The sequence below is a fragment of the Columba livia genome, chromosome 5 (genome assembly GCF_036013475.1).
Source record: "Columba livia isolate bColLiv1 breed racing homer chromosome 5, bColLiv1.pat.W.v2, whole genome shotgun sequence".
NCBI lineage: Eukaryota > Metazoa > Chordata > Aves > Columbiformes > Columbidae > Columba > Columba livia.
Window position 1 is genome coordinate 27,691,573 of NC_088606.1, and position 26,737 is coordinate 27,718,309.

Sequence of the window (26,737 nt, forward strand, 5' to 3'; positions counted from 1 at the left end):
GGGTGAAGCCAAAAATACTTCAGGCCAGCCAACAAAAGAGAAAAGGGGATGTGCAAATAGGGGGAAAAGGGCAGTTTTCTGCATTTGAACGTGTCATTCAGAGAGAGAGAGGAGGAGCCTGTTGCCTTCATTGCTATTTATGTTCTTCAGAACAATGTTTGAAGGAGAATTGAAGGTGTGATATCTTTTCAAATAGTCCTTTCACCAGCTGCACTAAGGTGTGCTACCATGGTAAAGAAGGCATCTTTTATGCTGTCTTTGTTTCCCATGTATGTTCCTGCAAAAAATCATTACCTTTCTGTGCCAGAATGAGACTCTGAAAGTGTCGTATTCTCAGCTGCTGTGTTGCTGGACAGTGTCCTGCTGCTTTGCCTGCAAGGAGCATGCGGCCCCAAGGCATTGTATCTGCGTTAGCTAACTAGAAAGATGTGTCCCCTACTATTTATTTCAGCTTGGGCAATTTTGGGGTATTGTTCAGAACAACAGGAGACAAGCCAGGTTCAGTCACAAAAGTAGTGTCTCGGTTTACATTATTATTTTTGTGGGGGTGTGGTTGGGTATATGTCTGCATATACATGTGGGTATGTGCAAATACAAGCACCCTAGAATTTAAGGGTCAAATAGCTGTCAAATTCTGTATTAGGGGCATTGTAATATTTTCTCACTATGAAGGGAAGTGAATACTCTGTAAAGCAAAAATAATATGTGTCACTGAGATATCACCGGAATGAGACAAAATTTTGGTGTTACAGCCCTTCTTATTTGTGTCTTTAATTCCTCAAGCCAGTCTGGTTTTGAACAGTACTGCTCTTAAACTCATTCCACTGTGTTTTATGGGAAACATCTTTAGTGCCGTTTGAAAGAAATGAAGAAGGCCTTTCTTGCTGTAACATACTGGTTTGTTTTTTCTTTAAATTGTTACAGCTGGCTGGGTGACCGGTGAGCTGTGTTCTGCTCTCTTCTGCAGTTCAGCGTAGCAAAACCTCTGTGTTTACTGCGCTAGTTCCCTAGGACAGCAGATTATGGGACTGTCTCTTGTCACTAAGCCCATATATTTGGCCTAGTAAAGTGTGCAGCTTACATACGCGTTGAAGAGAGTTCTGTCCGTTCTTCTGCAGAACGGAGATTGATCAGGGTTAATTGATCCAATACGTTGACAGAAGAAAGGAAAGAAGTAAAGGTTGTACTCTAGGCTATAATGGATATAGAAGATTTCCTGGAGTAAAAAAACACAACCACCTTGTGTATTTTTGAAAAGATATCTTAATATTTTAGATAAGGAAGAACTATTAAAAAGGCAAAAGCATTTGTTAGCTGTTCTCGCATGGACCTGGAGATGTTTCTGTACCATTCTTGTACTATTCTGTATCCATCACTGAACAGGTGTTAAGAGTTCCAAATTTCTCTATTTAGAAGGAGCTTTCATCTGCTGAAGAAAAATGAGAAGTTACTTCGAGAACTCAGAAATTTGGACTCAAGACAGTGGTAAATTCCTCTAATGACTACCTACTTATTTGTTTTAAGTGTGCTTGCACTTACATGGCTCTAATTGCATAGATTTGAGAGCTGAAATAATTTTTAAAATAATTTTGTAAATTTCTAATGTATTTTGCATTGTACTGTAGTTATTGGTATTATATTGAAGTTATTTATAGTGTGAAACTCTACAAGTAGTATATGATGAGATAGAACAAACTTCAAAATAATGTAAAGTTATAAACATTTGTATGCATAATGTGGAATAGTTTTAAAACTTTGATATAACAAAATCTCCACGTTTTAAACTTGGGCTAATTGTTGAGCTGTTTTCCAGTGCTGTTAGTAGTTGAATACATCAAATTGGAGTTGCAGCACAGAATTAAAAGCTTTGAATTGTTTTTTGTAGAAGGTGAAATAAAGTCCAGTGGAGGTTTTAGAAGTGTGAGAAACCCCATTCATCTGCTCCAGTGTCTCACAGCAAGCTGTGAACAGAAGGCATTGCTGTAGTACTTAAGATCCTCCATTCAGTTGCATAAGCAGCAGTGTTGATAATGCTCATGTTGCAGGTTTCACTCGTTTCAGAAGGCCAGTTATTCCACTAGCAGTTGGTGCTTCCAGCACCATCCTGCATCTCAGAAGTGATGAAAGGAGTAAATGCTGTTCATGTAGAGCAAAACTTCAGACTCTAGAGGAGACCAGACTAGAAAAGACAGAGTGGGAATATGGAAATGTAGAAGGTATTAAAAAAGAAGCTATGCAGTTGTACTTTACTTTCACTATCTTTTTTGATGTTTTAAAAGCCACGTTCTGTGTGTGCTGTTTGCATAGTTGGGTTTCATATTAGTAAAGGCGCTGTCATGCAGTGACCATTCTCTGTTCTACAGCCGAGAGACACACAAGATCGCGGTGTTTTATGTTGCTGAGGGACAAGAAGATAAACACTCCATTCTTACTAATACTGGGGGAAGTCAAGCCTATGAAGATTTTGTAGCTGGTCTTGGCTGGGAGGTATTTATTAAAATATCTTTATATTAAGTCTGTTTACAGAGAAAATTATAAATCCCTTTAGATTTTATAAGTCTTTGGCTCTTTAGCATTACTCATAAGTACTGAAATACTGTTTTGCAAGTAGGATGTAAAGAATAATTCTGGATTTAATTCTATTAGCAATACCAGCTATATAATTTTACACTCTTTCAATTTAAGAAGCTCTGTGCAGGCAGAGATGATTCTTTAATGTGCAGTCATGTACTTGGCTTTCATGGACTGGTTAAGAAGCATCTTGATTTCCCTGTAGGCCTGTAAAGTCCATTGAAATTTGAGATTTGCTCAAATTTGGGAATCAAAAAAACACAAATGTGAGCTTCTCTCATGCATCCTTCTTCCTGCCTTTCACTGCAGGCACCTGTCTGTTTGCACACTCTGCTTCTATGTCTCTTCTAGCACTCAGAAATACTGTGATGTACCCCAAAATCTAAACAGACTTGCAACTCTTTAGTCACTAGTTAGATACTGTTATGAGGATTTCCTTTCTTGCATTCTTTCTTTCTGCCCACGTAGGATTAACTTCCATTGTAAAGTTCAACTCCTCACTGTTGCACAGAAGTACAGGAATCACTCCTGTTCCTGGCTGGCTGTGTAAGAATCTGCAGGTTGTCTGTTCCTCTTGTGACTTGTGTTCATCAGGAGTGTGCACACGAGTGTCCATCTTATTTGTTCTTTTTCGTACTCCTTAGGTATATAACAGCACTGCTAGATTAGCTACATGGATAATGGCTCTGACTTTTCCACAGGAACAGAGAAAAATTACTAGAAGACTGTGCTATCACAAACACAGATATTTATTTCCCACATTCCTGATTCTTCAGGAGAAAAAAAAATTACATTAGTGTCTTCAAATATCCTTCTTTAGTAGGTTAATTCTCTTAGCCTTTGTTAGCCGGATTAAAGAGTTGCTAATTTGGATTAATATTCCATGATGAGACATTTAATATTTTAACCTCTTAACATTAAATTCTGGATCCTTTATTAACAGAAAAGCAAATATATCCCATGTGCGCAGAGATTAAATGTATTCACCTCTGAGATGTAGCTTTCTTTAGACACTGTTGTAAAAGTGAAATAGCACATTAAACATGCTCATTTATTTCGGTGCCAAACTATTTCCCATAGAACTAAGACCTACAAACTTATTTTTGAATTTTCCATTAATTTCCTGTGATTCTTTTTGTATTCATGGAATGAAAATTTCTCATGAAAATTATGGAAGGTAACAAGACAATTTAAAATTGTCTGGCTCTCACACAGGGTTTCTTCAGAGCTCAGGTTAAGGCTGATGTAGTATCACAGAATTTTTAAAAATTCAAAAAGCACATGTAAGTGACTGAAATCAACTGATCAGGGAATAGTGCAGTAAGTATTAATGTACACAACCTTGCCTTTTCTCTAAACTTCTCTTCCCAGCAGCATCTGGGGCGACCATGGAACATAGAATACCACTACACTGCAGATTTCCAGTCTAGTCAGCCAGTCTGAGCTCTTTGAGAAAAGCATAACGGTACTATTGTGATAAGGGCTGTACTTTTAAAAATTCACTTGAAAGTGTATTTCAGAGTGTAAAAAATGTATTTATCGCCTGATGTATTTTTTCCTAATGCTTCCTGGGTTTTACTTCTAGGTAAATCTCACAAACCATTGTGGCTTTATGGGAGGACTGCAAAAAAACAAAAGCACTGGACTGACCACTCCGTATTTTGCTACCTCGACAGTAGAAGTAATGTTCCATGTGTCAACAAGAATGCCTTCTGATTCAGATGACTCTTTAACAAAAAAGGTAGGGGTTTCTGAATAACGTATTTTCTTTTGATAGTAAACCCAGAGAAATTAGAGTCAAAGAAAATCCAGTAACTTTTTCTGAAAAACAACAACAATAACAAAACAGAAACGGAACCAAAACCAAACACATAGCACCTTTATGTGCTAATAGCTGGTATTTTACTGACGTAGGCTAAGTCATGTATATTATTCTCTACCAATTTCAAATTTTGCTGTACTGGTGATTTTTGCCACTGTTGCACATGTTGGCAGGATCACATGTACAGTGGTGAAAAATGAAGGGAGTTGATGGTTTGTGTAGAAGAAAAAGCACTAAGTCCAAATTATGTTTTAGTACTTTGAGATTTTAAATGCCAATTAATAAATATGTGGTGGGTACATTCTAAGATGAGTTTTAATTCACTGAAGAGTCACGTGTTATTAACATAATTTTCCCTTTAAAAAAAAGTTAAAATATTAAGAATTCGACAATGCTTATTGTAGATAAGGTGTTTTATCTTGGAGCAGGCACAAATGCTCAACAGTGATATGATCTCTCATAGCCACATGAAGGAAAAAATGGTTTTCTGTATTGGTATTTTTTTCTTTAGAATTTAATAAATTCCACATTAGTGATAACAAGTTACAGTCTCAAACCTGTGTCCTATTATAAATGAACAATTGGCTATCACTAGACTGTCCCCTGTTCTGCGTACATACATCTTCAGATGTGCTAATCCATTCAGTAGACACGTTAATGAGCACTGGTTGAAGTGTAATATTGGAGGAGCTGAAGCTGGTTGACCTCTGCATGGAGTTTAATACTTGTAATTAAATTAGACAGTAGACAGTTAGTAAAGAGAGAAATGGCCATGCCTCTGGCAAGCTTCAATTATTAATGGCTTTTTTGTTCTTTGTGTTCAACTTGACAAAAAAAATAGTATTGTTATTATTATAGACTGACTGAGTTCTAACTTCTCACTGACACATCATAGGTTGGTTTGTTTGGTGGGTTTTTTTTAAATTAAATGGTGTTTTTTCTTGTATGCCTATGGTGCTGGGTCCTTTCTGTTCTTTATTTCCTGAAGTAGAGCCAGGATAATACTTAGGTTGTTAAAAGATTTATAAAAATGGTTTAATAACAAAAATAACTAATTTTAAAATAAGGTTGTTGCTTTTGTTCCAGTATAGAGCAGTGTGTATATATATATATCTTTTTTTCTTTTTTTTTTCTTAAGTTGCTTGGCTTCTGTATTTTTTAAACAGAAACTTGGTTTTATGAAACACAGCTTGTAATTATCCTTACAATGTTTGTTTATAATCTCTTGGAATTAGAGCATTAAAAAGTGTTGACAAGGCGGGGAAGATGTGTCACAGTGAAAATATTAATTAAATAATCTGCAAATATTGTGGACTTAAGCAGAACACACGTGCAAGACTTCCAGGAGCAGCCCAAATCTCCATAGAGCAGTTCCTGCCAGGCAAGGGTCGGTACTGGTCCAGACCTGAGATCCCACTGGTGACAGTGGTGCCAGCTGGACTTCTTAGCAGCTCCAGTTTTCCCCAGGCCTGTTTCTCTCTTCTTTTACCCACAATCTCACTCTTGTAATTTGGAATATTTGAGGTCTGTATAGATATGTAGGCTGTATCAGAAGATTGAGATTATGTTTGTAGCTCAGCTACTGATGGGCTGGTTAATCAAACCACTTTATTTCTGTGTCGCTTTCTTTCCTGTTCTTCCTCAGTATCTTTATTTTTGTTTTTATTTTTAAGTTTCCCAATGAATGGAGGCTTGTGAGCCTGCTTTTAAGTGTCTCTTCCCTTCCCTAACATATTTTGGTCCATTTCAATAAAATTTAGTAAGACGTGTTAAAGGTGTTAATTTCATGTATATCTAATGAAGATAGGCTAAGTAAAGGAGGCAGAGTGAGAGAGGCTCTTAGTGCTCCTACTCAGCAGATAGAGGCTGCATGGACAGAAGCATTAGACATCAAGGAACCAGCACCAGAGAGTCATCCCAACCTTGAGAAAAGCATCAAGTGAAGTTTGCGTCTTGGGAGAAACCAGCAAGTGGTATCACAGAATCACAGAATGTTAGGGATTGGAAGAGATCTCGAAAGATTATCTAGTCCAATCCCCCTGCCGGAGCAGGAACACCTAGATGAGGTTACACAGGACTGTGTCCAGGTGGGTTTTGAATGTCTCCAGAGAAGGAGACTCCACAACCTCCCTGGGCAGCCTGTTCCAGTGTTCTGTCACCCTCACTGAGAAGAAGTTTCTTCTCAAATTTAAGTGGAACCTCCTGTATTCCAGTTTGTACCTGTTGCCCCTCGTCCTATCACTGGTTGTCACGAGGAAGAGCTTGGCTCCATCCTCATGACACTAACCCTTTATAAACATTAATGAGGTCACCCCTCAGTCTCCTCCAGGCTAAAGAGACCCAGCTCCCTCAGCCTTTCTTCATCAGTGAGATGCTCCACTCCCTTAATCATCTTGGTTGCCCTGCGCTGGACTCTCTCCAGCAGTTCCCTGTCCTTCTTGAACTGAGAGGCCCAGAGCTGGACACAATATTCCAGATGTAGTCTCACCAGGGCAGAGTAGAGGGGAAGGAGAACCTCTCTTGAACTACTAACCACCCCCCTTCTAAGACACCCCAGGATGCCATTGGCCTTCCTGGCCACAAGGGCACAGTGCTGGCTCATGGTCATCCTGCTGTTCACCAGGACCCCCAGGTCCCTTTCCCCTACACTGCTCTCTAATAGGTCGTTCCCCAACTTACACTGGAACCTGGGGTTGTTCCTGCCCATATTCAGACTCTACACTTGCCCTTGTTATATTTCATTAAATTTTTCCCCGCCCAACTCTCCAGCCTGTCCAGGTCTCTGGATGGCGGCACAGCCTTCTGGTGTGTCAGCCACTCCTCCCAGGTTGGTGTCATCAGCAAACTTGCTGACAGTGCACTCTATTCCCTCATCCAAATCGCTGATGAATATACTGAATTGTACTGGTCCCAGTACTGACCACTGAGGGACTCCGCTAGATACAGGCCTCCAACTGGACTCTGTCCCATTGACCACAACTCTCTGGCTTCTTCTAGAGACATGAGTAGGAAAACAGGCTTAATTCTTTTTGTAGTTTTGCTACTGCTCGTGCTGCTTAGGCTGAGCACATCAGCACAAGGAATGTGTTTTACGAGATGCTGTGCAGCTCACACACACTATAGGGTACCTCAAAATGTTTTGAGAACTGTGTATGTGCTAACAACTGTCATTGTTCTGAGTGCATGTACTGTTCATGACCTCCAGAGAAACTTGAGTTTTGAGCTTCTGTGCAGATCTTTCCTGTGCTTTCTTTGTCTATCTCATTCAATGGGAGAAAACAAGCAATCTTGCAGTAGTTGGCTTAGAACTGCTGCTGGTTTTTATGTTGTAACTGTGCCTAGAGGTGCATGATAGGTTCATCTTATAAATGGAAATTAAATTAAATTAAAACAAAACTTCTTCCTGACAGTCCAGCCACTGCAAAATCAAGATTCTGCTGTTTCAGAGGCTAAGCCAATTTTAAACTTATTTTCCATCAGTCTTACAGGATAGTAAATAAAACTTTTGAAGTGTCTTGGATACCTCTGAAGCATTTCTTTCTGAAGATATGAACAAGAGCAAGCAGACATGAAATCAGGGAGAACAGATCAAAATCCTCTGCATGTGTAAAGGAACTTAACATTGAAATGCATATATGATAGGTATTTACTTTGCAAATAGTAAATTAAAGATTTGATGCTGATAATGCAATCCATTTTGTTTTTCTTAGAATTAAAGGTTAGAGTAAAGAGTATTTACACTATCCTTACAAGAACGAATTGCAAAGAAAATATCAGGATCAAATGAGACTGTGAAGAGACTGTTCACTGAGTAAGAAAGCTCAAGTGTGTGCCTCTGCAGCTTATCACCTGTCTAGTTCCTCCTTCCTTAGCCTGATAAAGCAGTGAAGGCATTGTAGGTGAGAATATTACACGCAAGACATGTAAATAAAAAGTAGTAATGTTAATAATGATTGGAACACTAATTCGTCATGGGCTTTGGGTGTATTATTAATACATGATTCTAGGTTATGAGTGACATCATCCCAACCACATAAAAGATTCAGAGCTCGCAGTATTTATAGCTAGGGTGTTTTTATTGCGCTATTAATATGTATTGAGAACTTGAAAGTTTACAGATGTAAATTATTAGTGCAATGTTTTTTTGGAGTTACAATTAAGTACACGTTGCTTTAAAAACAAATAAACAAAAACACACCATAGTTGCTGAAACAAAGTTCTGTGAGAAATTCAACTAGAGGGTGCATACGCTGTAGACAGCAGTGCTGCGTACATGTAATGGGCAAAAGTAGCTGCGGTAAGCCATTACTTCAGATGTTTCTGCTCCTTCTGTTCTTTTTGTAATGAACACTTTCATTTTTGACGGAGAAAAAAGTTGGGGCTAGCTGTCGTATCATGAGAAAATATAATAGCCTTTTTTCTGCCTCCTTTAGGTAAGTGGGTATTAGAAATTACAGTAATTTTGGCAAGAGTTCAAGGGTTAATGCAACAGATAAATAAAAGGAATTTTCTGTAAATTGGGCCCTGCATTATTTCACTTGTCTTGCCTTTCCAGACCTAACTCATTTAATTTTAAAAAGTAAATACTTAAATTCTTCCTGACAGTGTGCTTTGCTTTTACTATCGTTTATTACTTCAATTATACTTGGTATCACTTAGAACAATCTACCATTTGGAAATTTCAGTATAGCCTGCAGCTCAGTATTAAGTCTGGCTGCTATTGTAACATGTACAGCATATGACACTAATGTATCAAAATTAGATTTGATCATCCCTCCTGGTTATATTTATTTCACATTTCTTTTGTATTCAGTTAACATAAATGTATTAGGAGAGCTGACACATGATGATGGCTATAGAGTAAGAATATTTTAAAGTATTTTGAGTTAAATTTGAAATTTCAGGTAACCTAAGAGTCGGTCATTTTTATATATTTGTTTTAATGGAGTAGAGTTTCAAAGCAAGCCTAAAAAAATCTGTTTGTCTCTGACATCTCCTCGGGGCTGTCTTCCCGACAGCTCAGGTTCAAAATGGCTAAAACAGAGCTCTTAATCTCTTTCTCATTGCCACCTTTCTGGATCACCACGGATAACATGGCCATTGTGCCTGTCACTTGTGCCCATAGCCTGAAATCATCTTTAATTTGGTCCACTTTCTGGATTCTTGCATTCAGTCTGTGCCTAAGACTCTGTTCTTTTTTTCTACATAACATTTCTTGGAATATAACCTTGCCGTACACACAGTTAAAATTTATCCGCTCTATCCTTAAGTCTTACTTTCTCTGCCTTTGACATTCATTCTTGAAGAATGCTGCTATAAAAGACATTTTTCTAATCTTTAACACCTTTTTACAGTTTCTTTGCATTTTTCAATCTCCATTTTGTTTCTTGCCTTACTCTTGAATAATAAACTCTCTAGAGCAGTTTGATCTGCATTTATGCAGTATTTAGCATTTTAGAATATTGGTATATTACCTGCAGTTTCAGGTGTTACAGCTATATTGTATTCCTGGTACTTAAAGTAGAACATCATTTTAGAGATTTTTATTATTTATATTATTGCTGTGCCCTGCGTCTCTAATACGGATTTGCACTTTGTTTTGCTTACTGTGATACACACACATACAAAAGTGTCTACTCTTGAAAACAGAATAGACATAGAATAGAATAATGTATACAGAATTTAATTCTTCTCCAGACATACTGATGAAATCAACAACACGCTATCTAGTTTACTTGTCTATTATTTTTGTCAGTCTTCTACCTCTTGTAATGGAAACAAGGCATTGATAATAATTTTGATCTTGAGTAATTTACATGTTGTTATAAACCACGATTCACAGTTTATACCATCATCTACCTACTCACACCGTCTGATTTTGACTTACAATCCATTATATGTCACAGAGATGCCATTCTACACTTCACTCAAACTGGACCTTGTCTTGGTAATAATCACGAGGCGAAGCACACCTGACAGGACTTGGAACTTATTGAAATAATCTGATTAATTTTACTTTTCCTCCACATAAATTAGTGCTTTTAGCCTGGGATGTATCCTCACACCTTTGTGAGGGTATAAGACAAACTTTGAAATTGGAGAGAAAAGTCAGTGGTAGCTTTGGTGCCCTTGGCATCCAAAAATGTGTTCCTTGTCAGTAGTCCTCCTCCTGAAATAACCATACAATACGCTTGTATCACACCAAAATCTGTGTTGATCTGATGTGAAAGCGTGCATCAGTAGCCGTGCTCTGTCTGGGTAGCTCTCACAGGCATGCAAGAACTGGTGTCCTGTCTGATGAGCCATGGCTATCAGTAACAGGTACTCAGGGGCAGCCTTTGATAGTGGAAATTCAGAGGCAGTGACGCCTTCAAGAAGTTGCACTGGCTAAACTCTCTATATGTTTTGGATTTTAAAACCATGTATTTGCGTGTACCATCTCTTGTTTGTAACAGTGTATGAGTTTGTCGTCTTTGGGTTCAAAGACAGTAAGTGAAGGAGGGCCAGTTCTTCTGGTAAACAGTTCAGTATTGCTGAATTGGAAAGGCTGTACTGCAGTGATGGGTGTATCAGTCCTAGTCCTTTTTGGCATTCAGTTGAATGATTTCAGTTCAGTCATTGCACCAGATGGCTGTCCCTCAGTCTAGGATAATGTAGTTTTTTCATCTTCCACAACATTTCATATCTAACTGATTTGCCTCTTGCTTTCTTGTTGGTTAGGCAGCCTCATCCTTCCTGAGCTTTTCACTCACCTCTAAGTGTAGGCCCATCAGTTCCGCATGCCCTTCTGTTGTTATCATATTTCAACAGATAGTTTGACTGTCACTTCACCTAGGAAGGTAGGAGAGGTTCAGGCCCTCAGAATGATTCCACAGTTCATTGTCTTTTATGACATTTGTCACTGCTAAGTGTCGTCCAGGGTTTCTGCAGCTGGTGTTTGCATGTTGCACATCAGTCATTCGGGTCGTTGCCTGGTTTCATTCTAATTTAGTGAAATAAAACTCAGCAAAGTGAATGTTGCTATAACCAATTCTTTTGTTGGGCTGGGCTTACCATTGGCACAAGGACGTCCCTAAGTGCTGTTCAGAATAATTCAGCCATCTACAAAAGAGGCAAGAACAGCTCACTTCAAAGGAACTGCAGTCATTGGAGATTAGATGTATGATGTGGCCCAGGCAAAACAAACAACTTGTTGAGCATCAGACAAAATGCAGGGTATTGATGCCATCTGTCCTTTGCCCTGTCCAACACTGTTGTAGAAATACAACCCTGTTTTTCAGTCCGATACAATTTAAAGGCAGCAGAGAAGAGCAGAAGTGGCTTCTTTTTTCCTTTTGTCTTTTGAAGTCTGATGCTGACAACCGGTATAACCCTTCGGAGAAGATGAAGGTAGCATTCCAGGAGGTTTTGTGATATAAACAAGTGAATACTTGCAATGAAATTTCTCTGATGACTGCGTGTGTTGTGCTTTTATTTAAAGTGCAGTTAGGTTCTGAAAATGAATACAGAAAATTGTTGCTTTTTCATATACTAATAACTTCTCGTAAGTGCTCAGATTAGTATCTGCACGCTACCTGTTAACAGCAGTTCACAGTGCTGTTCTTTGAATAACATCAAGGCAATTGTTTGACAAATTCTACCTCCCTAAAGCTGTGCAAACAAACTGAAAACTGTGGGTGAAGACAATTGTCAGCTGTAGCTGGTGATGTACAAGGAGGAAAATAAATCAAATTTCAGCTTGGATTTTCAGAAGTATCCCTTACTGGAAAGAAACTCACATTTAATAATCTGAATGTATTTGATCAGTATATGTAAAGCCTTTCTCTATGGTGTTAACATTTGTTTATCAGATGATAACATTTAGCAGAAGGAGCATATTGGAGTTTCAGTGCAGATAATTCCAAAGCCTTCACAATATTACTTAATCTGGTTATAAAATTACAACTGAGGATACAGCATGGATTTTGAGGAACGCATATGATAATTCTGAGACAAATCAAGAGCCGTTTAGGGTGGTTTTGTGGGGACGGGGTGAGTTATTTTTACAAAGGTATACAGATTTCATGGGAAATGAGCATTTAATTTAGGTAAACTAGGGGCTATGGAAAGTGCAGTAGCGATTCTCCTTTAAAAGCTCTTCATTTGTACTAGCCAGTTTGGAATTACCTAGAATGATGAGATTAAAGACTACTCAGATTGTAGCTTTTAAACAGATGTTTCTTCATATTCTGTAAAAGTTCGTATAAAATTTAGTAATTCACTGCCTGCTTTAAAGCATTTTAGTAAATCAGATTGGATAACTCTGCATTCTTGAGATAATATCAACAAAATTTTAACTTTCAGTAGAAAACATATTGACATATCTGTAAATTTAAATAAACATTGGCACCAGTGTATCAAACTCTATAGCACAAACCCATGCTGTGAACTAATACTGTCATTGAAATTGTACGAGAACTATACTGTAATTCGGTTATTTTATTAATTTTTCTTAATTTCTTTTTGGTGGGTTTGTCCTTTTGAAATCTAAGAATGTGGTGTAGCTGTATGGCGAGAGAATATCTTCAAACTGATGGATTTTTATCCCTACTTTTCCAGCTAAGACATTTAGGAAATGATGAAGTACACATTGTCTGGTCAGAGCATACTCGAGATTATAGAAGAGGAATAATTCCAACAGAATTTGGTGATGTTCTTATAGTTATCTATCCCATGAAGAACCATATGTTCAGTATCCAGATCATGAAAAAGCCTGAGGTAAGGAGTTTTTTCTTTTGTGTTTCCTTTGTATGTTTAATTTGAACTGAATTTTGTTTAGAATAGATGGATACCACAAGGTGATGTGTCTTTAAGAATGACAGTTGCAGTGGTGGTAGGAGAAGGAGTATGATGCATAGTAAAATCAGTAACTTGAAATTGCAAAGGCCTGATCCTGTCAAGCGTATCTGCTAACATCATAAACTGGGAACAAATCTTGAACATCCTGCATAATTATTTAAGTATGAAGATAAACTTGGCAAACTTTTAAATCAAATTTGATACATGAGTCTGGGAGTTGAATAATAGCCTGTTCCAGCTTTCTCCATCTCTGTCATATTCCCCTTTTTTCTTCTCAAGGCAAGTTTTCACTTTCTCTTTGGCTCCACACAAGAATTTGGAGATTAAGTCAGCAAAGCAAGACGGTTCAACTTTAGGCATATGAACACACGTTCTTCCTCAAATGTCTGTGCTGGCCCTGTTATTAAAACCGTGGTTTAGGGTAGCGAATGCTGACTGAGTAAAAGTAGTTATGAATGTTTGCACTGCAAAATTTCTGTGTGTGATGTCACTTGCCATTAATTTCTATACTTTAAATATATTTTTTTTTCTAGAAGCACTAATATTCATAAATGAGGTATGACAGAAATAGGATTCCCTCTATCTGATGATAGGCATGAAGTGATACCCAGTATATGGTCTTGTTATTACTGGGTTCCTTATGTTTTTAATTAATAATATATTCTTTCTCTTACTACTTTAATACAAAGAGTTGTATTATCAAGGATGTGCAGGCTAAGAAGGAAAAAGAAAACTGCTGATAGCAGGAATTGTTATTAGTCCAGCAAGAGGTCCTTGTACATGAAAAAAGAGGTGCCTTCCATCAGATTGCAGTATTCTCAAAACTACATTAAATGGCTGATGGCAAAAATAATACAGGGATATAAAATTATTTTGCAGCATTGTTTTCATCTTAGCAGCAAGAATATTTATTGTACACTCTGCTCCCTATGGTGACCTGATGCACAAACTTTGCTGCTCTTCACATGCTTTATGCTAGTAGCTTTAGGGCTGTATTCACATATACAGGAAATGAAGATACTTAATATAGTTTTAATTATTTTTTTAATTGCAAAATGATGATTGATTAGAGAAGATCATAATGCCAAAACATAAGATCCATCTGTTCTGTAAACTTTTTGGGTGCCACCTATACTAAACATCAAGGGGTTTTTTACAGATGTCACAAATAGGGCTTTACACTTGGGGTCTGAAGAGCCCAAACTTGCACCATAGATCTCTCCTGTGAAGGGTTTACAGTCTCTTTGTATAGATACCATAGAAAGATAGAAGAAGAAGAGAAAATGGAAGGAGAGGCTTTGTCTGCCAGTAATTGTATGACAGTTGCACATTGAATTGGTGCTTATGGACATGTTATATCTAAAGCTATGTTAAATATTATTTTTTAAATTGAGTAATTATTCATTTTGCTTCTTACCACCTACAGTATTGTCATCTAGCCCTTTCAACCTCATAAACATCATATGCATGACTGTTCCTAGGATTTTGGCAGCAAATGTTGGAAATAAGCTTTGATGAGATGTAGTATTCAAATGGTTGCTTAATTTTCTTCAAATGCTATGTTCTCTGTTACCAAGGATATCAAGCAGTTATATGGCTATGGCTGTATATTTCCACAAGAGAAAAGGTCTGTCATGGAGCACAATAACTGGTCTGATTATCTAGCGATGAGGAGAAAAAAATTATATATTTGAGTGCTCTATTGTTCATGTTGATTGCTAATTGTTATAGCTAAGATCTTGCTTTATATTGAATTTCTTAATTTTTTATTCAGGTTCCATTTTTTGGTCCACTCTTTGATGGTGCTATTGTGAATGGAAAAATTCTTCCTATTATGGTTCGTGCAACAGCTATAAATGCAAGCCGTGCATTGAAATCATTAATCCCATTATACCAAAACTTGTATCCTTTCACTCAAATGGTTTCCAAAGCATATACATTCCCTTGCAGTCCTACAGATACTATCTTTGTGTTTGCTGTCGTCTTTTATTTTTGTCGGATTAACGTTGGGAAAATCTTTTCCATTTTTTGTGGTGATGGTGTTGTTTAAGAAACTTAAACCCGTAGAAGACAATTCAGACAAAGACCAGCTGGTTTTAATTAATTGAAGAAGAGATTCAGTGCTGAAAAATCACCTGTTCCTAGTATTTTATAGCATGTACTTCTCACTTCTTGTTTAACATTATTTTAATGACCATTTTGTGAGCAGACTTTCTCAAATAGCAATGTCATGGTGTTAATAATCTTTATTTCCTTAAAGATATTTAATGTTTATCCAGTATTAATGTGACTTAATTTTGTTTCTAGTTTCAAGAAGGATATGAATGCTGTTTTCCTTCAGATGAGAAATTAGTTACATTTTTGTCATTTAGATTTTGATATTCAGTTCAGAATACAAAATTGTTGTCAAAATTATGTTAGTGTTTTTATAAAGATGTCAGAAAAGGTTATCTCTTCTTTAGTTTTTGTTGGAACTTGAAATTGTAGTTTTTTGAAAGGACTGCTCTTGGAAGAATAGGTTTACCAACCAGTGACTAAAATCGTAAGGTAAGTCAGTCATATATACCTTTCACCTTCTTAAAATTGAGTTCTTTTATATACCTGTTAGTTATATCAACAAGAGTGTACTATTTTTTAATTTCATAAATTGAAAGGTAAGTTTAAATTTGGACCCAAAAGAAATTCTGTGCTTAATTTCCACCCAAGCTGTAGATAACTGTGTTTGTCATGTGATAGATTGTTGATGAAATACTCTTTTTTTTTTTTTTTTTTTTTTCCTAAGGCTGGCTGTTAATATTCAGAGTTTTGGATTTGATATGATGAAGTGGATTTACAGATGAATGATGGATGATGTTTGATGTGATCACATTAAATGACGTTTGTGTCTTTTCTGTAGATGACAGATGTTGATTCATTGTGGTTTTATGTTTGGAAAGGTCCGATCTTTTTGTCATTACTCAAGTGGCTTAATCAAAGAATTTAAAATGTATTATCATGATTATACCATGAAAAGTGATGGCTTATAGCATCATATTGATGTATAGTGATGAGCAATTGGAAAACAACTTACTTTTAAGTAGCAAATTTTCAGTACCAAAAAACCCACAAACTTGTGTGTTTAAACTTCTTTACAGAATATGGAAGTTGTAATAAATCCTTTGGGCACAGCTTGCCATCTCAATGTCTAGGAGTTGGCCTAGGAGCTGTGTATGGCATGTTCGCTTTTAATTCCGTTCTCTAAATTGTACTTTTTATATGCATCAAAGCACTGCATGTCATTTATGACCCAATGTAGCCTCCATTAAAGTGTTGATATGTGTCTCCTAATATGGTTAGCATGTTAACTGAAAAGTATTACGTGTATTTAATATTAGATAGTATTGGTTGGTGGGTTTGGTATCACCACGTGGTAAGCTTATGAAGCACCAGTTGATTGGGCAACTTTAAGTAGTTGGTGGAATTCTTTTTCCACCTGGCTTGTAGTATCTTATATTCAATGCTCTGTATAATACTTTAAAAGCGGGAGCGTGGGCAGTTGTTTAAAAGCTGTTTACTTGGCACGAAATTAGAAAAAACTCTACAAACTTCTCTAGCTTGAACAAGGCTATGCTGGAGTTAGTTGTGTCAGTGGAGAACAGCAAAAAAATTTTCAACTTCAAACTTCAAAGTTTGTCCTAGCTCTGAGTGGTTTAAAAAACTCTTGATTAAAAACACCATGGACATGCTCTTGGTGTTCAACCCATGGCCAGATTTGAGGTCAAAAAGGAATTTCCCTCATACAAGAATGTCAAAGACTGGTGGGTGTTTCCTGTAACGTGGACATGGTCTGTTAACTAGGAATATAAGAAAATTGAATCTAATTATGTTCCTACAATAGTGGGGAATTTAAGACGTCAAGGATTGTCTTTAGTGTCTCTCGCTTTTTTTCCACTGGCATATTTTAGCTATGGCTGTAGCAGTTCATTACTGGCTTTTAAGTTTCTTATGGACTGAAGGGTGTAGGGACAGGAGTATTTTATGGTCTCTAGTTAAATAGCTTTTCTTGAGACCTCACCAGACTTAATGTCTCTTGTGGAAGACAGGCCTTGTTGATCGTGGTGGTCTTTCCTCATGTTGGAGTATTGCTGGAGTAAAGAAAAAGAGGGCTCAGAGTGGGGAAAACAACACGTTTGAAGAAAGAGGAAAAAAGGCACAGAAAAGCTATTTTTCAGAAGATACACAAAAAGCAGAGACCCAGCAGGAAAACCGAAGCTGATAATCAAGGCTTCCCACATGCCCAGGACCGCAACAGTATCAGTGAAAGAGAATTCTGAAGTGATCTGCTCAAAGTTAATTTTTGTTTACGTATGGATATCTAATCTACTGGAGCAGTGTTAGTTTATTTGAAACTTTGATGGTTAGTAGAAATTCAGTTTAATGTGGATCTTGAGAGTTCTGTCAGGCAGAACACATTTCAAGCCTCATGCTTCTCTGTTAGCTCTCTGAATTTCAAAGCCAGCGTCTGTGCAGATATCTCTACACCTGAAGGTGCATGGTTCATTTCACTGTGCTGGGTGATTCTTGGTGGGTACCTTTTGACTCAGTATGGAGTTGATGATTATATGTAGGTCTGTGTTTATCTATATTTGAGAAATACAAAGTCACATTGCATATATCTGTTTTTGACGATGGATCATAGTAAACTCTTAATTAAAAAGTAGGAGTGTGTTGATTTGCTTGCGTATGGGATGTGAAAAAAGTGGCACCGAGTTTGTCCCTCCTACTTCTAAGGAGGGCTTATCCGTCCTCCCAGTTAGTGCATTTTCTAAGTGCAGACCTAACTGGAAAAATCAGCTGTCATTTGTAATCAGCAGGGATATTCAGTCCTCTTCACGTAACCTGATTGCAACGTTTTCCTTATTGCGCTAGTCTGTTAATCACAATGTGGCAATGGGTAGTATGTGTGAATAGTATAATAATGGTTGCATGGATACAGGAAATTCTGCTCATCTCCCTTTTATAGTCTGCCGTGACTTTGAGCAGGTATTGTGCAGTCTGAAGTAGCTTTCGGAGACTGACATATTCTGTCAGTCACCCTCCTCTTTCTCACATTATTTTGGTATTTCTGATAGCAAACTTAGCAGAACATTTTGAAGGTTTTAATTTTTAATTCTTTTTAAAGGTTTCATATGCTCTGTATTTTTATTGTTTGCTCATAATACTGTAACAATGTTTCCATATTGCAGTATTTTAAGATTAAAAATTTACTAAATTTGTCAGCAAACATCAGTCAGGCATGGCAGGTATCCTGCTTTAACTCCATGCTTGACATTTTTGTTGCTGCAGCTGGGTGAAGAGAATATTGCCATTTTGGGTGGAGTTTCTGCATTGATTTGTGGAATTGCTTTAGTTTCCCCTTTGAGGATTCTGCAGTGAGGATTCACTATCTTTTGGTGGCCTGGCTTTCTTGCAGCAGTACCACCTCACCGACAGGCGGTGTACATGCACACAGTAGCAGGTGACACTCACAAAATACTTGCATTGTCTTGCTGATGAAGCAGCAGTACTCCCCTCTCTATCTCACAGCTAATATGTTTTGTCTTCTCAATGCAGTTGTCATTGTTGTAAGAAGTACAGGCTTATCTCTTGAATACGCTCCAGCTGCACATATGCCAGGAAAACTTCTAAGACTCATAACTGCAAGTGCAATAATGGGACTGAATGTTGAGAACAGTCATTTTCACTATGATGTGGAATAAGGAGGACAGTATTTAAGGGATTGTTAAATTCTCGTTATTTACTAAATTGCATTGAAATTCGTCATAGGAATAGTTTTATTCATGGCTTGCGTCTCAGAGCAAACACTTTGTCACATTCTGAATTCAGAACCTACCATGTGTAGGAAATGGATCAATACTGGTTTGAAAAATAGAAAGAGTGGCTTCGTACAAAGTTTAACTTGAACTTCCTGAATAAGCAACAGACATTAGCCAAATGCCAAGAGGCACACCAGCATAATGTTTGTTACTGAGCATAATAAGCACCTCCAGTGATCTAAATTGTTAAAATTATTTAAGTCATACAACAGAACAACTGGAAACCTTCTGGGAGTGGAATTCCAATTGTGAAACAACTTGTGTTACTTTTTACACATCGTACACAGACTTTGGAGTGTTAACGATTATTCCAAACTGTCTGCAGTTTATTCCACCTACAAAATATTATAGAATAAATCTCAATCTAAATGATTTTATAATCTTTTTTTATCAAAACTGAAAAATGTAGGTTCCCCCTATCTTTTTTTGACATTGTATTCCTAAGTGTTTGATACTTCATGTATTTTAGCTAACCTTTTTAGACAATTGTCTTCCAGAGAAAGGGAAGATGTTAATCCCATACAGTATCTGACAAGGTGGTAAATTCTTTATGAATAAAATAATGTGTTTGAATGGTTTGTTAGAGGTTTCCTCTGTAGTAAAAACTAATAGCTCAGAAGAAGCTTTCTGGCTTGAGATGACACTCAGGTTCCGCGAGACGGGGTTTTATTGGAACCGGTAGCGTCACCGGTTGTTGTGCCTGGTTGACCATCACCTGTCTCAAGACAGAATTGCAGACACCAGAAAGCTTATCTTTAAAAATGAAGTGTATGTTATTAATCATGTATAGTGAGCAAAGAATATTCTTCAGATTCTCTGGCTACATTTCTCTCATTTAATTAGGAATATTTGATTGATTTCTATTTTCAAACTGGAATTTCTGAAGAATTTTGAGATTTCTCACTAATACAGAAATTTAGAAAGTAAAATTGGAGAGCGTTGGGTTTAGGCAATGTTAGTTTCCCTTCCTCTAAGTCCAATAAGTTTTCTATCTTACAGATGCATGAGCATGAGCATCTGTAAGGAAAAAAAGTTAATACAGTGGTACTACATCAAGGATAACTTGAAATGGAAAAGGCATAAGGGATGCTCTCTCCTTAAATATGTATCATGCATTCATTTTTCACAGTGCCATTAATTAATTTTGGTATAGTGAAAGAAATAATGCATGCCATTATAATTGCTCTTATAATATGTTCTGGTTTAGGATTTTTTTGAACTGCCATATGCCAAGATTCTCAGCAAACTGTATTTCTGGTGATACTATTTTGATAGAGAACATTTAATAAGGTTTTAACATACCCGTTACTGATCTTTCTGTCATCGTGGGTGAGAAGAAACAGATATTAAAAATAACGCGTGATACGCTTTTTAGATACTACTCTATATGGTTTATAACAAATAATTGAAAATTTCAAGATTTCAGTGAATATTTATCCCATCCCTGAATCATACCGTTGTGGACTTATCTGAGTTCAAATAAGAGCCATGGATGTGTTCATCATATGACCCCTGCTGTTTTCTTCCAGGAGAAAATGGAGTTATTTCTAAAATCTATTTTACTGTTTAGCAACGGAAATTGTTTTCCAAGTTCAAGCAAGAAACATAAGGTAGAGAATATGATGTTCAGCCTTTCCTGTACTTTGACTTGCTCAGTTTTGCTGTTCTCTCAAATTATAGTTCTGCTGACAACTTACTTGATCTTTTAATAATTCAAAATGTGGTTAACTGATGCCTGCATACAATGGTATAACATGAAAAACTGGAGATTTGCAAGGCATTTATGAGTATCTGATTTTTTCATTGGACTGTTATCGGATGTTGCAGTTTCAAGAAGTCATGTGTAACAGTTTCTCTGTGCATTATAAGAAGACGTAAATATAAGAGGAAGGTTTTATATCTCTATATAGAGTCATGCATATGCCTGTGCACTTTGTGCATGTGTCTATGTAATGACAGTAACAGCTATTTTTCTTACCTTATATTTAATTTACCTAAATTAATACATCAAATTGATGTATTTTCCTTTGATGTCACAAGTATATTTGAACAATAAGAGATTGTTGTAAGGAAAATTCCAGGGGAAATACCAGAAAGATTTGGTTTCTTGTAAACAATGGATGGCTAAAGTACTCAGAACAGCAAACCACTAATGCAGAAAGAGCAAAATGAACAGTACCTAAATAACTGCTGCATTTAAGAATGTTCATATTCAAGATCAGTGTTTTAATACGTTATACAGAAGACTGATAGAATTTGAAATATCTCACGTAAAGGAATTGTATACATGATGACAATGCAGTGTAATAGAATCATCTAAAGTAAATTCTGTATGGATAACATCACATGAAGTTTACCCAATTAAAAAAAGGCCAAATGAAAAAAAAAAAAAAGCTAAGATTCCAAAGCATAAGTTGTGCTTTTTATGTTTGTTAAGTATGGTTTGAAATCCTGTCTTCAGGACATCTTACCTAACTATATATCTAATGCTGCTCAGTAAATGAGGAGAGTATTGATTGGCATATGCTGTTTAAATCGATCACCTTGACAGCCAGAATTACAGTAATCTGTCAGTATTAATGACTGTCTTTCAAGCCTTGGTACCTCTCCTTCGTTGTCTCATCTTGCCTCACTTCTGTTTGAAGTGCATTTTTTTGCAACCTCTGGTTTTGTCAGAGTAGGTACTTTTGTAGGTTTTTTTGTCCCCTGAGTCCAATTTATTGGCTTGATCATGCAATTAGAGTTAAAATGCAACACCAGGGAGCAAAAGTAGGCAGTGTTCTGAGTAACAATTGTTCCTCAGGGGTAGTGTAAGCCTGTTCTCAGCTATCATTTATTAGTTACCTGTTGAAAGAATAGGGTTGTTTTGCAATGAATAATTCCAAAGCATCACTTTAAATGCTTTTGATTTTAACCACGAGAGACAACTGATTGAACCAACAATTGTGAAAGGTTTTTAAACTCTTGCCTTAGTGTTTGTCATATAGACACTTGAAATAACTGCTGGAGAAATACTTGCAAGTGTGTGTACCAATCTGCTGGTTTTACTGCATTTTCATGTAGACGTACAAATAATTTCAATTGGGTTTTGTGCATTTTTAATATGAGGAATAAATGGAAGTGTGAGGCTTGAAAGCTATGTTGTAATGCAGTATATTTAATGTGTATAGTCTGTGAATTTTTTGCAAAACACACATACTTTCCTTTAGCAGCAGTTCTGGATTTGCACATGTTCAGGTAAACGTGTTTTCTTCAGTAATTACCCTGCTTCTAATCCCACAGCACCTGCCTTTAGACCCCAGGTAGCTCTTCTGTCTTTACCTCTTCTTATGGACTGTCTGCAGATAAGAACTAGGATGCTGGGAGCACCTGTTGAAGAGGTATGTTGTAAGCACGTGGGTTTAAGGGTAATAATGTTGTCATCACAAGATATTTATAACTTCTTTTTAATTAGTAGTACAGCTTTATTTAATAGTTACTTTTTCCTAATGAAATGCTTGAGACTCTCTTGAAAGTGGTAAAAAAGCAAAATATCAAATGAGACAAAACTGATTGACTCTAGTAATACAATTTTCTACAAATAATTGCACTTTCAAAGAGCTGAGTGCTGTGTTGATGTCACACGCAGTTATGGGGGAGACTCAAATATTTTTATACTGCTAGAAAGTATGTTCTAGATTCTTCTGCTTTCTTCCATAAATTGAATTTACCCATCTAAAGCGGGGGTATTGGTTCTACTGATTTCTGTATAAAATATGGGTAGGCTTATGCCAACAGCATTCTGTTTTAGAATAAACAGTTGTCAGTGGACTACCCTGAAAAGCAGTGAAGTGCTTTATCAGCTTCCTAGAACTTGTGAATTTGGATCTGTCAGTACAGATCTCTTGGGAGGGAAGTTGTTACTTTTTCTTTTTAAGTTATGAAATCTTTGTATGTTGTAAGATGGAAGTTAGTAGAGCAGTCACTCTTTAATTATCAAATGTGTTTTAAATGTGTGTAGAGCCTTCTTTTAAACAAAAATATGCAGGGAGAAGGCTGGGGGTCCTTAAACTGACATGAAAAAAATAAACTAATTCAATCTTACCCAGAGTTGATTGCTTTGCATGTAAGACAAAATGGCAGGGTTTTTGTTAATACCTACTTAGCCTTATTAATTAATTAAATATTTTGGATAACAAAAGCCCTTTGTTAAAATGTTAAGACTCTTGCCCCTTAAGGTGTTAAAATTCGTACAGATTTCTTTGATAGATTTCGGAAGTCTGTGAATAAAAGCCAGGAAGGTTAAATAATTTTCCGTGACGTTTCTAAGATTTAAAGAAATAAATAGTTTAAAAATATTTAAGCTCTGTTTTTATGTTTTAAAAGATAGCATTGTTTATTGATTTAATCCTTTTGTAGTCATAAATTCACCCCTAATAACAGATAAGTGACTTGCAAACAACTTCAAGGATCTGTAGGTTTAAACACTAAAAGCTTTATGTATAGATAAAGAATAAGTCTTTAACATTATGTATGGTTGATTTGGATATTTAGATTGGTGGGAAATGTGGAAGATTTTTTGTAACAAGCAAAACTGACAAACAGTTAATGTCTGTGAGACAGAATGATGTTTCCGAGTGAGTTGAATAAGATTGGCAAACTGGTTTTGTGTCATTCTACATATGGTAATCAAGACAGTTGGGGCAGGGTTTCCAGTGCCAACAGAGGGATTAGAAGATGATAGGTATCAAAAAAAAATGAGGAGATTAATAGAAACTAGCGCATTGGTTGTCTTTGTTCTTCTACAGGTCTGTATTTCAGTTGCTGAAAAAGGGGTTATGTATAATACTGGTGAGTATATGGAAATATCTAGCTGGAGACAAAATACACTTCATGTAACAAAACTAAATATTAAGCAGGTCAAAATTGTAACAAAAAGGGTGTACTTATACAGTTTAATCTGTATGTGGCACATACTTAATAGAAAAACAGAATAACATAAAGCAAGGATTAAAAGTTAGTATTACAGTAATTGGAATTACCATATGGTGGTCCGAAGGACATGAGTCCTAATCATGTAGCCTGGCCAATCAAATTAATCTCAATATACTTTCTAGACATTGAGAAAATAGTTTAATTGCTGATTAACTGCACCTGAATAGATCTATGGGTCACGAATATATCTGTCTCCTTCTGAATGCTTCTCCTCCCAAACACAGAAGAATGCAGGCTATTAGAAAATCTTTTAATTTCTGCTTGCCAAACCACAGTTACCATCCATCTGTTCTTGCCAATTGTGGAAAAAGGTCAGTTTTCAGCAAAGCCATGCATTTCACAGAAGGTATGTGAAGGGAAATTTCACAGGGGACATGATGGATCCTGATTCTTAGTGATAAACCTTTGGGGGCAGCGGGGTTGGCATATGGTTCAGCATGATATGAAGGCTTGGGTTCCCTGGCTTCGCTTCTTTGGCGTGGAACTGATAAAACCTGGCTCTTAAGTATTGTTTCGCTGGACACCAATCATGGGCAGCGGGAACTGCCCATTTAACTCTCTGTGGGAAGGGAGCCCAGGCTGTGTTCACAATAGTGCCTTTGTAGTGCTGCAAACTGCTCTCAACAGCTTGACAGCACCCGGGAGGAGGGTGAAGGGGCTGCTTTGCTAATTGCCCTTCAAAATAAAGAAAGAGGAGAGTAACTGAAAATTAATATTTGTTTTATTCATTTAAATAGAAGAAGCCTGTCTTCGAGTTTTAAAAATCATTTTAAAAATTTACTTTACTGGCCTCTGAAGGGACTTTTAAGTAGATTATCTTGTACCAGTACTGCAGCAACCAAGGGTAAAGAGAAAACATTCTCTTCCACTACAAAGGAAAAAAAAAAGAAAGGGAGCTGTGAAGTTTATTAAAGTCCAGGTTAGAATTAATGACAAAATTTCTGATGAGAGGAGTTTTCTGTATTACTATGTAGTGTGGAAGTGCAAATTAGTATGTATCTGTATGTGCAGTCTTTTTACTGGGCCATATTTAATATTAATATAATTTTTATTTGTTGAATTTTACAGTTTGTAGTGATGTCTTCATGAAAGGCATTTTCTGTACTGTTTCTGTCATCAGTGAATATGTCTATAGATGCAGAGACATATTTAAGATACGAATTTAAACATTTGAATGGATGAACAGTGGGCTTAAGGATTCATGCTAATACCAGAGAGCAAAGAGCCAGTTTTGCTTCTGTATTTTTACACTCATCAGCCTTAATGATGTGAGTTAAAACTGATGTAAAACAAACTGAGTGTCAGAGTGGGGATAAATCACTCTCCCAAAACCAGGAGTCAGAATGTGGGGCTGCAGTTCTCCTTGGCCTGTACTATTCCGCATTATTTGTGGACTGAAGTGATGGCTACAACACCTTAACACCTCGCATTGGCACTTTTGGTGCAAAATCCTTAATAAACTTGGTTTGGGTGGGCGGCTGGCCCCGTGCCCGCCCTGCGGCCTCCTGCAGGGCCGCGGCTGCAGGCCAGCCCTGCTCTGCCCGCAGCGTCGCGCCAAGGAGGGCCCGAAGCAGCAGCAGCTGCAACGGGCTTCAGAACAATTAGCACAACGTACCTTATAGGTTCATCGATTCCCGTCTTGCATACATTAGTAAGACAAATCCTTCCTGGAAGCTGGAGTAGGAATTCTGCCTACATGAAGGCTCCAGCACTGTTTCCTTCACTGTTTTGTTTTCACCTCTGTAGCCTGTTACTAAAACATGGACGAGTAGGTGATTTGTAAATACTGTCATTAGTCTTCTAACCACACAGCCAGTAAAGTTAATAAGTAATCTGTTATACTGTTGAGGTATTCGTCCTTCCAATTCTGCTAGCCATTTGATCTTACTATCTTTTCAATTTCATGCTAAAATGCAGTTCATGATTTGTAAAACCAGCAATACACAATAAGTGGTACTGAAGTGGAGACTTTCTACTATATGTTTGTGTTAATATGCTCCTGCTATATTTCAAACAGATAATTCATTGAATGCCCATTCTTCCTCTTACTGCAGAGTAGATTATATTTAAGTCAAGATTAATGGATAGATTCTGATGTTAAAACGCAGTCTCTGAGCCTGTCATTCCCTAGAGGCATATAGTGCATTAGTTTAAGCCAATATGCTGCTTATCGTAGATACTATGACACTGTCTTCAATGACAGTTTACTGTACTTTGTTACTGCTTACTCTGGTAATAAAATCACTATATTGTGTTCTTGATAATTACAATATTAAATAGAAACTTAATTGGATTACTGCACATTTAGATTCAGATAGTTCTTAAGTAATTGTCCACTGTAAAATTTCTGATACTCATTTTTTCTCTCATGAGGTGTGTTCTGTGGTTGTCTAAGTGTAATACTTAATTCAGTCACCTTAGCTGAAAAAAGATCTGCAGTGGGATTTTTCAGTGCAAAGGAGTATCTTTTATCATACAGGTTTTCACTCGAACCTTGTTGTTTTTAAAGTACTTCCATAAGATGCTTTCATTTGCCAAAGTCCTTAAAATAAAATAACTTCTGGGTTCTACAGTGTTGAGGAATTCAATATGTATTGCTAATTCAGATCTTTTTCCCTTAACCTTGAAATTTGTGGAAGTCTGAGCATCAGTTTAGTCATTTTTGCTGTCTAAGCAG

At 36.9% G+C, this 26,737-nt stretch overlaps 1 protein-coding gene and 1 long non-coding RNA gene across 17 annotated transcripts in view; both read left to right on the top strand.

The window, feature by feature from the left end:
- RALGAPA1 (Ral GTPase activating protein catalytic subunit alpha 1) overlaps window positions 1-26,737 on the top strand; it is a 138,932-nt gene that overhangs the window by 92,062 nt on the left and 20,133 nt on the right. For all 16 annotated transcript variants that reach the window (XM_065064047.1, XM_065064048.1, XM_065064045.1 and 13 more), the window contains 5 exons: window positions 1,414-1,485; window positions 2,364-2,487; window positions 4,157-4,312; window positions 12,992-13,150; window positions 15,006-15,133. In XM_065064047.1, the coding sequence (XP_064920119.1) occupies window positions 1,414-1,485; window positions 2,364-2,487; window positions 4,157-4,312; window positions 12,992-13,150; window positions 15,006-15,133 (639 nt within the window). The remainder of the gene's footprint in view (window positions 1-1,413; window positions 1,486-2,363; window positions 2,488-4,156; window positions 4,313-12,991; window positions 13,151-15,005; window positions 15,134-26,737) is intronic.
- Window positions 15,687-26,525, top strand: LOC110358693 (uncharacterized). Its single transcript, XR_002413361.2, has 4 exons — window positions 15,687-15,778; window positions 22,369-22,466; window positions 23,874-23,916; window positions 26,434-26,525. It is a non-coding gene; the product is annotated as an uncharacterized LOC110358693 (long non-coding RNA).